This window comes from Dama dama, chromosome 1, assembly GCF_033118175.1.
Source record: "Dama dama isolate Ldn47 chromosome 1, ASM3311817v1, whole genome shotgun sequence".
NCBI lineage: Eukaryota > Metazoa > Chordata > Mammalia > Artiodactyla > Cervidae > Dama > Dama dama.
Genome location: NC_083681.1, coordinates 38,310,552 through 38,323,013, shown reverse-complemented (window position 1 = coordinate 38,323,013; position 12,462 = coordinate 38,310,552). Strand labels below are relative to the sequence as shown.

Genomic DNA, 12,462 nt, shown 5'->3' with positions numbered 1-12,462 from the left:
AAAAGATGTCCTTTTCATTACAGGGGACTGGAATGCAAAAGCAGGAAGTCAAGAAACACCTGGAGTAACAGGCAAATTTGGCTTTGGAGTACAAAACGAAGCAGGTCAAAGACTAACAGAGCTTTGCCAAGAGAACGCATTGGTCGTAGCAAACACCCTGTTCCAACAACACAGGAGAAGACTCTACACATGGACATCAGCAGATGGTCAATACCGAAATCAGACTGATTATATTCTTTGCAGTCAAAGATGGAGAAGCTCTATATAATCAGGAAAAACAAGACCAGGAGCTGACTGTGGCTCAGATCATGAACTCCTTATTGCCAAATTCAGACTTAAATTGAAGAAAGTAGGGAAAACCACTAGACCATTTAGGTATGACCTAAATCAAATCCCTTACAATTATACAGTGGAAGTGAGAAATAGATTCAAGGGATTAGATCTGATAGACAGAGTGCCTGAAGAACTGTGGAAGGAGGTTCATGACATTGTACAGGAGGCAGAGATCAAGACCATCCCCAAGAAAAAGAAATGCAAAAAGGCAAAATGGTTGTCTGAGGAGGCCTTACAAATAGCTGTGAAAAGAAGAGAAGCTAAAGACAAAAGTAAAAAGGAAAGATATACCCATCTGAATGCAGAGCTTCAAAGAACAGCAAGGAGAGATAAGAAAGCCTTCCTCAAAAAAAAAAAAAAGAAAGAAAGAGAGAAAGAAAGAAAGCCTTCCTCACTGATCAGTGGAAAGAAATAGAGGAAAACAACAGAATGGGAAAGACTAGAGATCTCTTCAAGAAAATTAGAGATACCAAGGGAACATTTCATGCAAAGATGGGCACAATAAAGGACAGAAATGGTATGGACCTAACAGAAGCAGAAGATAGAAAGAAGAGGTGGCAAGAATACATAGAAGAACTATACAAAAAAGATATTCATGACCCAGATAACCATGATGGTGTGATCACTCACCGAGAGCCAGACATCCTGGAATGCAAAGTCAAGGGGGTCTTAGGAAGCATCACTACGAACTAGTGGAGGTGATGGAATTCCAGTTGAGCTATTTCAAATCCTAAAAGATGATGCTATGAAATTGCTGCACTCAATATGCCAGCAAATTTGGAAAACTCAGCAGTGGCCATGGGACTGGAAAAGGTCAGCTTTTATTCCCATCCAATTCCAACTGAATGCCTTTCACTCCAACAAAAGGTGATGCCAAAAAACATATACTTATCCTAAATATTACTCTGATCATATCATTCATTTTCATAATTTCCTAAAAGATCTTCTATTATACTTGTGGTATAATTTCTTCTTTGGTCTAATTATTACTTAGAAGAGTTTTGAAGAAGCTGGAGATTTGCTTTTTAGTTATATTATTGCTTTCAAGGGTCTTCATACTCTGGCCTGATAATTCAGCCTTTTATTTTATTTTTTTTATTTTTAAAATTTTTTTTAATTTATTTTTTTTAATTCAGCCTTTTAAATTGGTGTTTTCTTTGCACAAGTTGATTGGCTTTGCAATTTAATAGTTACTTTTTATCTTTTTTCATTTTAAATCTATTTTTTTAGTCTATGTAACCAAGCTATTGTATTTTTCTTGGAAATGAAGTGTGAAGCTCTCATTAAATTGGAAAAATTTGAAGTTCATAAAAACTCATACTATTATGCATGAAAACAGATGTACAGACATCAACATTCTATGTTAGTCTTCTGTTGCTTTCTTCTCATCCATTCTGTTAACTTTCAGCCTTTCTCTCTTGTTGAATAATCATCTGACACTGATCAAGCCTAAACCATAGAGAATACTAGTCCTTCACACATACCCTACAGTTCTTCATTTACATATCATATTAATTAGTAGTTAAGAAAGGCTGTTTCAGGGTTTATAAACTTATAAGTAAAATGATCATAAAATGTCACCAAGCACTCAAGACTAGCTTAAAACATACTTCTAATTCCAGTATGTTTGCACACATATGTATACTTGTTTCACAAAACCTGCACATATTAATATTTGTGCTAATTCTTTAAAACATCATTTACAGTATTTATTAGAACTAGATTACAACAGAAGAATTAGCGTGTAAAATATGAGTGTAATAGAGCCTGAAAGTCCTCAAATGTTAGGTTCTAAGACTTAAATTAACTAATTAATGCTTTCCTATTAATCAGTATGAACTTCTGTCCACAATCTTCAGGCACTCTGTCTACCAGATTTAATCCCTTTAATCTATTCATCACCTCCACTATATAATCATAAGGAACTGAATGTCCTAGTGGTTTTCCCTACTTTCTTCAATTTAAGCCTGACTACAGTTTTTCCAGTAGTCAGGTATAGATGTGACAGTCGGACCATAAAGAAGGCTGAGCACGGAAGAACTGATGTTTTCAAACTGTGGTGCTGGACAAGACTCTCTGAGAGTCCTTTGGGGAGCAAGGAAATCAAACCAGTCAATTCTAAAGGAAATCAACTCTAAATATTCATTGGAAAGACTGATGCCAGGCTGAAGCTCCAATACTTTCGTCACCTGATGTGAAGAGCTAATTCATTGGAAAAGACCCTGATTCTGGGAAAGACTGAAGGCAAAAGGAGAAGGGGCGGCAGAGGATGAGATGGTTATGGTAATACCATCATTGATTCAACAGACATGAATTTTAACAAACTCCAAGAAATAATGGAGGACAGAGGAGCCTGGCGTGCTGCAGTCCACGGGGTTGCAGAGTCAGACATGACTTTGTAACTGAACAATAAAAATTAATCAGTACAACAGAAACCAATCTCTACTATGTGATTGTTGCTGTTCAGTTGCTAAGTCTGTTGTAATTAAGCTGTTCAGTCACTACTATGTAATAAATTTACATAAAATAAGAAGTGCGATTTATAATAGTTTAGTAAATTACTAGATAGGTGAAAACAAACATACCTCCCATTTTTGTCATCTTCATGAATAAAGGAAGACATGGTCTGTCTGCAAAAATTTCACTTTGATGAACAAGGCATTCCTTTACTATATCATAGCCATTTAGAACCACAGCTGATATACCTCCAAGATCCAAACTGAAGATCTTTGAGAAGAAAAGAAAAACATTTAAATGGCAAAATATATTGAGAAATATAACCAGAGAAATCTACATGTACTAAGTCCAGCTCTCCCAGTATTTGTTATTTCTTGAAAATACTGGCATTTATTACCCAGCTGACTGTTTATAGAGTGCCTTCTCTCTATAAGGCACATAAAGCACAATGATTTTATTATGCATTCAGTGACTCAAGACATAATCTTGTAAATGGTGTAATGAAAACCAGATTCAGGAGGTCTGGGTTATACTTTAAGCTTTGCCATTAAACAGATATAAGACACTGGATAGAACCCTTAATCTTTTTGGGCTTCAGGGCTGCTATAGGAAATCAAGAAATACTTGGGTTATACGCTCTTTTAAAATTCATCCCAACTCAAAACAGTCAACGATACCTCAGAATCTCTGTTTATTTCCAAGAAAAATTGAGGAGGTGACTCCATCTATATATCATTTATTATTCTAGGTTTAGGTAGGGGAGGGGATTGTCAAAGGCCCAGGAGACTTTTGAAACTGAAGACAACTTTTGTTGGGGCCTGGGATATGTAATCCCAAAATATGCCTCAATGGCGCATTAATTATTTTGAATTAAAAGTTACTGAAGAAATGGCCAACACAAAAAGGGATACTCTAGGGAGTTCCCTGGTGGCCTACTGGTTAGGACTTGGAACTGTCACTGCTGTGGCCTGGGTGTGATCCCTAGTAGGGAACTGAGATCCTGCAAGCCAAAATAGAAATAAATAAAAATGAGGGACACCTCTCTCTTTGTATCTCCCTGAAAGTAGGAAATAAATCTCTCATGTAAAAGGTGCACTCTGCATATGGAGGAGGTGTTAGTCGCTTAGTTGTGTCCCAGCTCTTTATGGCTCCACGGACTGGGCCCACCAGGCTCCTTTGTCCATGGAATTCTCAAGGCAAGAATACTGGAGTGGGTTGCCATTTTCTTCTCCAGGGATCTTCCTGACCCAGGGACTGAACGTGGGTCTCCTGCATTGCAGGCAGATTCTTTACCACCTGAGCCACCAGGGAAGCCCTAGGACCCCCTACTGCCAATTACCAAAGATAGGGAATTTGGGGATGAGGAGCCTTTTTTAAACAAATCTTGCTACTTCCTTAATTTACTACCCAATCACAAGACCTGTTTAGATTCTTCACTAATTGGGCACCCAAAGCCAAAGATTTTCTTGCCCTGTCAATTCTTTGCAAATTTATTGGTTCTTTATCTAAAAAATATAAAATCTGCCTGCTTTGGTCATTTCCTCCATCCCATTTCTACGAGACCTCCATGCGCATGAATTCTAATGTGTTTCTTTCTCTCCTGTTACTCTGTCTTGTGTCAATTCTATTATTAGTCCAGCCATAAGAATTTAAGAGGGGCAGAGGGAAAAATTTCCCCTTCCTCAACAAAACATACTGAAACTCACTGGTTTATTTATTTAGGCCCCTGAATGCCATGAAGTTAACAGAGGGCCCTAAGGGTATCTGACCTTGGAGTTACAGGCATTTGCCACTTTGGTACAGGTGGCTGCCTCTGAGCTAAAAGATGGAATATCCATCCTATTCCTTGCTGTAGTTTCTCAGGTGCTTCATTACAGGTTCACTTAAAATGTCATACCTCCTGTACTCTATTCTAGTTAGCCCCACATAAGGGCCTAATCCAGTGGAGGAACAGTGCTGCCTTATCAGTGAGATGCAATGATTGCTTATCCTCATCCTCTCAGGCACTGGCTGAGAACTTTAAAAAAAAAAAAAAAATTTGGCTGTGCAGGGTCTTCATCACTGTGTACAGGGCTCTTTGCTGCAGCATCTAGGCTTTCTCCTGTTGCAGTAGTTACCCTGCAGTATCTTAGTTCCCCAACCAGGGAGCAAACCCATGTCCCCTGCATTAGAAGGCAGATTCTCAATCACTGGACCACCATGGAAGTCCCTGGCTGAGGGTTTTCGAGTGCCAAAAATACTGAGTCAAGCCTCATCTCTGTGCAAACAGGCAGAATGGGTTTTGGCCATGATTCACACAATTTTAGAGGGGTGGGATGGAGGAAACCAGAAGGCTTAGCAGAGAATTGAAGTTCAACAGAAGTATTTACAGAAGAAAAAGTGATCAAGACCTCCAAGTAGCAATAGAATCAACAAACTGAGCAATAGAGTTTTTGGTACAAGGATGTACCCTGCTAACGGAGCAAAAGGTACACCCAGAACTTTGGGGAAGGGTCGTGGACTGCCTGCCATAAGCAATGGTATGTCAAAAGTGGCAGTGTGGGCGTTTCAGTACAAAGGAAGCGATTACCAGCTGAGCAAAGGAGGGGCTCTTTTCAGTTCCCAAAGCAGTAATGGGATGGTCTTAAAGTTTTTTCCCAGGAGCATAATTTTAAGTAAATACAAAGGAAAAACTCTTCCTCCTGTGTGTCTCCTCAACTCTCAGCACTCAACTACAATACTTATGACACCAGATGTGTGATTTTCCATATATCAAGCAATTCTGGGACACCAGGTAGATGTCCTACAACTATATTCAGGTCCCAAACTGCTCATGGTGTTTTTTGTTTTGGATTTTTTTCTTTCGGCCACACTATACAGCACGTTGGATCATAGTTCCCTGATTACAAACTGAACCTGCACCCCCTGCAGGGAAGTACAGACTCTTAACCACTGGACAGCCAGGGAAGTCCCGAACTGGCCACGTTGACTCCATTTTTCACCCAAGCCCCACATCACTTCTCAGCCGTCATGATGTTTTAACTTAAAAATACAGACAAAATATGACAGTTTCTTACCAGCTTCATCACTAATCTTTCATCTAGAGTAATCTTCATCACTCTAATCTTTCATTTCTCCCCTATATGATCTCAAATGCCTCTTGTGTCTTTACAGGTGACTCTCAACATGGCATATTCCTGCTTCAAGGCCTTAGTACTTGTTCCCTTGGCCTGGAATGTTCTTCCTCTAGATATTCCCATAGCTTGCTACTTCACTTCCTCTAAGTATTTGCTCAAATGCCTTTTTTGCAGTGAGTCCTGCTCTAACCCATTAAAATTTTACCCCCTAACATTCTCCATCTTCCTTACCCTAATTAAGTTATTTTATACTTTATACTCTAACATGTTATATATTTACCATGTTTACATTGTTCCTATCCTGCTTACTGCCTCCCTTCCACCACTATAACGTAAACCACACAAGAGCAGGGATTTTCATTTGTTTTGTTCATTGCTCAATATCCACAACTAGGATAGTATACAGCATATGCTAACAACTGATAAATATATGTTGAATTAAAGAAAAGTGGTGGAGAAACACATTTAAGCATGTTTTACAACACTATAGACTAAGTGCCAATAATAGGAATGTAAAAAGTCCTTTGATAAAAACTGGTAATTGCCATATTTTTCAACATTTGCTTGGGCTGTATTCTCATTTGGAATACCTCCCTTGACTGCTATACTGTCCAAACCACCAAGTCTTTAGGGACCAACCACCATGAAGCCTTTCTTGGTGCACTCTCTTTTTCCCTTGAACCACTACAGCACATGCTTAAAAGCTCCCATGGCACTTATTTAATACTACCAAAGGTGGTACTAATGAAAAAGAACCTGCCTGCCAATGCAGGAGACACAGGTTCAATCCCTAGGTCAGGAAGATCCCCTGGAGTAGGAAATGGCAACCCACTCCAGTATTTTTCCCTGGTAAATGCCATGGACAGAGGAGTCTGGTGGGTTACAGTGGGTTACAGACAAAGAGTCAGACACGACTGAAGCAATACAGCACTAGAACAAAAAACCAGAAGCGTTATATGAATGCTTATCTTCTGTTGTTGGCTAAATTATAAACTCTTTTGATTCAGTGATTTCATCCCTTTCATCTTTGAACACTCCATAAAATCTCATTCAATGCCTTGCATAAATCTCAATAAATGCTTACTGTATAAATAAATTATAGGTTGTCAACTCCATTTGCCTCAAAGTAATTATTTTATTATCCTTATGTGCATTACCTGAAAATAATCTATTAAAACCCCTCATACTAGCTTTGCTAGCTAGGGAATGCTTCTGAAAATCTGGGTTAAGATTAGTCACTGCAGAAGCTTACACATTCAGGGTGGATCTCTAAGGTAATGTTAAGTCTCAGTGTGGTACACTTCTATATAAGAATGTCTTTAAAATGACTGTATAAGACTTCAGGACCGGTTGTCTTCAAGAATTATGAAGGAGAATTGAATTCACAGACTTCATAAAAGTAGGTGTCACTTGAAGTGATTGTCAGTTCTCATAAGCAATTTTAAAGTCCATGACTTTCTCTGAGCACACATCTCCAGATCATCATGAAACATAGCAGAAAAATAAGATTCTATTTACAAGTAAGACATATAAACAACTTTCCACAACCTTCTAGAAGTACAGGAGATAATAGTTTCCTTACACTTCCAAAAAAAGTATAGTACTTTAAAAACTCAAAGCAAAAAAAAAAAAAACAAACAAACTCAAACCAACTCTGAGACTTTGTCATAATTGGAAAATACCTCTAAGACAATGAGAGACCTGTAGGGGTGTTTCACAACTAAGATAAAGAGCTATCAGATTAAAGGGTTAATACTTTAGGTGGTTTTCAACTTAAGTCTGAAATAGAGTTACTCAAACAATGTCTACTCTTCAATGCATACATCCTTTCAATTTCTGCATTTTCTTCTCCCTCCACTCTGTTAGTCCTATTTGATTTTACCACCTTCAGTAAAAAGACCACTTTGTAAAGATCCAAAGTGAAAATGAAAGTTCCTCAGTTGTGTCTGACTCTTTGCAACCCCATGGACAATGCTGTCCATGGAATCCTTCAGGCCAGAATATTGGAGTGGGTAGCCTTTCCTTTCTCCAGGGGATCTTTGCAACCCAGGGATCGAACCCAGGTCTCCCACATTGCAGGCAGATTCTTTACCTGCTGAGCCACAAGGGAAGCCCAAGAACACTAGAGTGGGTAGCCTATCCCTTCTCCAGCGGCTCTTCCCAACCCAGGAATCGAACCGGGGTCTCCTGCAAAGCAGGCGGATTCTTCACCAACTAAGCTATCAGGGAAGCCTGTAAAGATCCATGACTGCCTTAAGTAGTTGCATCAGCAATAAAACTGGTAATTCGTGCCACAAATCCATTAAACTAGAGCTACCTATCCCAAGATGACAATCTTCCAACACATTCATATATTCTATTGTTTATCATCAGATAGGATAGGGGGTCCTCAGAAAGAACGAACCAGGAATGGCTTTCTTAAAAGAAGTCATTTTCTGCCTAAGCTATCTGGGGATCTAAGCCTGGGCATAATACTTGCCCTTGTACAGGTCTCAGTAATTAATCTTAAGGGAAAAAAAGAACAAATGATTTATCACGCAAAACAAGTAACAATAGTAAAAATAATACATCAGCTGTAAAGAATCCCAGTTCTCTTTAAATGGCAAACATTAGCCTGAAGCGTTCAACCACCAGATCAACTAGAACCTAAGAAGACCTTTTTTGAACTCTGGGACTTCAATCAACTGTCTTGACCTGTCAACCTCTGTCCCTGTTCTATGCTGAATTTTCTTGCTCAAGCCCCTTCATGAATGTGCACACTCTGCCCAAGCCTTCATGAACATGCATATTCCTTAACTTAAAACATTCCCAATTTTCTTGTCTAGAGAAGCTGCCTTGGAAAAGATCCCTTGTGTTCTTTTTGCTTGCAAGTAGTAAATCCTTCCTTCTACTGATCTTTGGGTTGGTTGTATCTTTTGGTTCCACACCCTCAAAAAAGCAAACCCAGTTTTTTGGGTCCTACTACTGGGAGATTTGCAGGTGGCTCTGGTGGTGCTGGAGAAGGCTCTTGAGAGTCCCTCGGAGATCAAGGAGATCAAACCAGTCAATCCTAAATGAAATCAACCCTGAATATTCACTGGAAGGACTGATGTTGAAGCTGAGGCTCCAATACTTTGGCCACCTGATGCAAAAAGCTGACTTACTGGAAAAGACCGTGATGCTGGGAAAGATGGAAGGCAGAAGGAGAAGAGGGTGACAGATGATGAGATGGGTGGATGAGATCACCAGTTCAATGGGAGACGGTAAGGAACAGGGAGGTATGGTGTGCTGCAGTTCATGGAACTGCAGAATTGGACATGATTAGCCACTGAACAACAACCACAGTGGTACAGAATCTGCCTGCCAGTGTAGGAGACACAGAAGATGTGGGTTCAATTCCTGGGTTGGGAAGATCCTCTGGAGTAAGAAATGGCAACCTATTCCAGTATTCTTGCCTGGAAAATTCCATGGACAAAGGAGCCTGGCAGGCTACATTACTGGGAGATTTAGATTACCCTCTCCCCAAAAAAGAATGTTCATAGAAAATTGAGTTCCTTTCACTTCAAATATCTACATACGAAAAACAACTTCCTATTCTGAATGACAGCATTTCACATAGCTGGTCTAAAAACACCTTCTACTTTGTAGGTCTAATAAATTCTTCTGTAATTAATAACCAAGAGCATTTGAGTAGCACTTAGCTGTGTTCAGTTATTATTATTGCCATGATGCATATCAGGAAAAATTAAGATTTAGACAAGAAAAGGTCAAGTTTTATCGGATGAAAGAGGACTCAACCTCTGGTCTTGTACTTTCACATCTTCTGATTTCTCTGTAATATTGATGATGCTTCATACCAACACACCAGAAATCAAATAGATTTGATGAAAACCATGCAAATACACTTACAAACTGGAGGATGGAAAATAAAATCTAAGAATTATACCTATTTGCTTTAAGTCCAGCCTTCCTATAGTGATATAGACCATTAGTGAAGTGCAGAAACAGAATAATTCTTGTAAAAACTGGTTTAAATACGAATGTAATCCCAAACCTGAATGCCACAACTGCCAAACAGTCCTGTTTTTTCACAACACAATTTGTGGTTGATCATTAATTTTTCTCTCTCACTGGACTGTAACTACCTAAGTGACTGCTGTCCACTACAAATTGGCACTTGCCATCTACCTCTGCATCAAGTGCTGTTGTACCTGCTGACCTTCAATATGCCCTGAAGGCAGTCAGGATGGAAACCAGGAATGAGGCACTCCATTCCAGAAAACTGGCAGAACAGGTCTTCAGATAGGCTGCTATTTTCAGAAGCTAATTTTATGAACCCAATTCAAGCATCTCTTCATATCTAGAAAAGCACTCAACTCCTTCATGGTGACATCTGCTCCTCACGACTACTAAAACCTTCTGCAAAAATATGTGCCCAGATTACATGAACAACTCCTTAACCAAAGTCATATAAATACTGGCCTTACCCCGTTGCCTTTCGAACAGCTTCTCAGAGCTATCTGAGGTGCTGTCTCCCAGGCTGTAGTCCTCATTCTGCCCCCAAATAAAACTTAACTCCCAACTCTCACATCAGCGAATTTGTTAAGCTGACACTGCCTTCTTCACCTCTTCATCCCAGAATCTGGCAGAGTCTGGCTAGTAGTTTCCTATAAAGGAAAGGATTTAAAACAAATCAACTGAGCTGGGTCAAGGCGTTTTCTGGAATCTTCTGCCTCCTCCTTGTTAGGACACTCTTCCCAAGGCAAGCTAGGACTGTGGCCTTTCTCTTGCTTTGGGCGGCTGTGTGGCAACCTACAAATCACTCAGCAGGTCTGCACCAAAGTTTCACCCGCCGAAAAAAAGGAGGACTAGAAGACCTGCCCTTGAGAGGTCATAGTGCAAGGGAGGCTCCGTGTTGCTGTGGGGGCGCTCCTATCTCTAGGTAGATAGCACAGCAGTGGGACACCGCACTGATCTTCACTCATTAATTCACTCGCTCTTTCACAGTCCTTCACCTGCGCTCTCTCCTCCTCACAGCAGACGCCTAGACCAGCCATTCTCAAATGCAAATACCCAACGACCTCCTATTAACCACTAACTCAACCCTAGAAAGCCACAGAAGCCGTGAGGGGAGGCTAACCTACGCGCGCGGCGTGAGGTTCCGTGAACCCGAGAAGCCGGGCGCGGGGTATGAACGTTGAAGGCAGCGCCTGTGACGCCCGACGGGGCGGCCGGCCCGGGTCCAGGGTCCCCTGCACATGCGCGGGAGCTGCACCTCTTCGCCCTCGGGGGCGGGAGAATCCCGCCCAGTTTCCGCGGGCGTCGGGTGGGCGGGGCTCACGGATGGGCAGGGCTCTCCTTTCCCCCGCCCCCGGCAGTGGCGCCGCCCGAGGACCTTGTCCCCTGGCACAGGAAGCGGGCTTGCTTCCACGCTGCGGGCACACGGAGCAGGGTCCCGATAACTGGCACCCACGAGCATCGGACCCCACCCTCATCCCCCACCCCGGGGAGGAAGGCGCGGGCCCTCCGTCGGCTGTACCTCGCCGTACACCTGGCTCTGCCTTTTCATGTAGACATGGGGGAGTTCGGCCGAGGCAGCCAGTGAGTAGATGTTGCCGATAAATGGCAGCCCCGACGGTCCCGGCGGGAAGCCCGACGGCCGTCTCTGCTTCAGCAGCTGGCGGACGCCCAGGGCGAAGAGAAGCAGGAAGAAGACCCCGCCGAGGGCCGCCGCGAACGCCTCGGCGCTGTGAGGCTCCCACATGGCCTGGGGCGGGGGCTGCAAACCCGGGCCGCCCTAGGACCCGGGGAGAGCTCCATCCCCACCACATCCTATTGGTCCATTACCCCCGAAGTCCCGCCCCATTTCTATGGCCATTGGCTGGCTGAGCGTAGGGCCCTCGGGCTGTTTACTGCTGGCTTTGTTCTGGGCTGGGAGGGTGTGCGGCCCTTTTGATTTATGCGCGGCTCTAGGCAAGTCCCAGCTGGTTGGGCACTTGGGCCTGGAGACAGCACCGCCTTCCTCACTGGAGCAGGCGGATCCAACGTCCCTGGCAGCCAGCTCTTTCTGTGGCTCTCCTTTTAGGAATCAGGTCTGCTTGTATCTGACCAGACAGCTGGAGATTATCAACACTGTTGTCTTTAGCTGAACCTGATACTCTTCAGAATTTCCATTAAAGAATTGACCTATCAATATAAAAAGAAAGTAATCTCACTCTTTGGCCTTTTTTTATTTATCCTTTTGTCCTTACGTTATAAGGTGTTTTTACATGTGATTCCCTTATGATTTGTAGTTACAATTTAGGCAATAATACATATATTTTCACAGCTTTCTGGTCATCCCCAACTGGTTACTTCTTGGCTGTCACAGAAGGCTGTCTGATCTACAGTTGTCCAGGGATAGTGCTTACTGTTCAAACTTTTTGCTTCCAGGTACCTAAAATTAAGCAACTGATTAACTACTTGGAAAATTCTGTTTGCTATTTCTGCTTCTATTCCTGTTTTGTGTTGGGAGTTCCTTGCAACATAGGACCTACTGGCCACGGGACACTAGTAACAGCTGCCCTTTGTGACTGAG

The 12,462-nt window shown here is 41.9% G+C and overlaps 1 protein-coding gene across 4 annotated transcripts in view; it reads right to left on the bottom strand.

Moving 5' to 3' along the window:
* The window catches only part of LOC133059696 (vitamin D 25-hydroxylase), a 30,708-nt gene extending 18,994 nt beyond the window's left edge, over positions 1–11,714 (bottom strand). For all 4 annotated transcript variants that reach the window (XM_061147155.1, XM_061147166.1, XM_061147177.1 and 1 more), the window contains exons 1-2: positions 11,425–11,714; positions 2,919–3,060 (exon numbers count right to left, since the gene is read on the bottom strand). In XM_061147155.1, coding sequence (XP_061003138.1) covers positions 2,919–3,060; positions 11,425–11,649 — 367 coding nt within the window. In that variant the 5' untranslated portion in view covers positions 11,650–11,714. The remainder of the gene's footprint in view (positions 1–2,918; positions 3,061–11,424) is intronic.
* Positions 11,715–12,462: the final 748 nt, after the last annotated feature.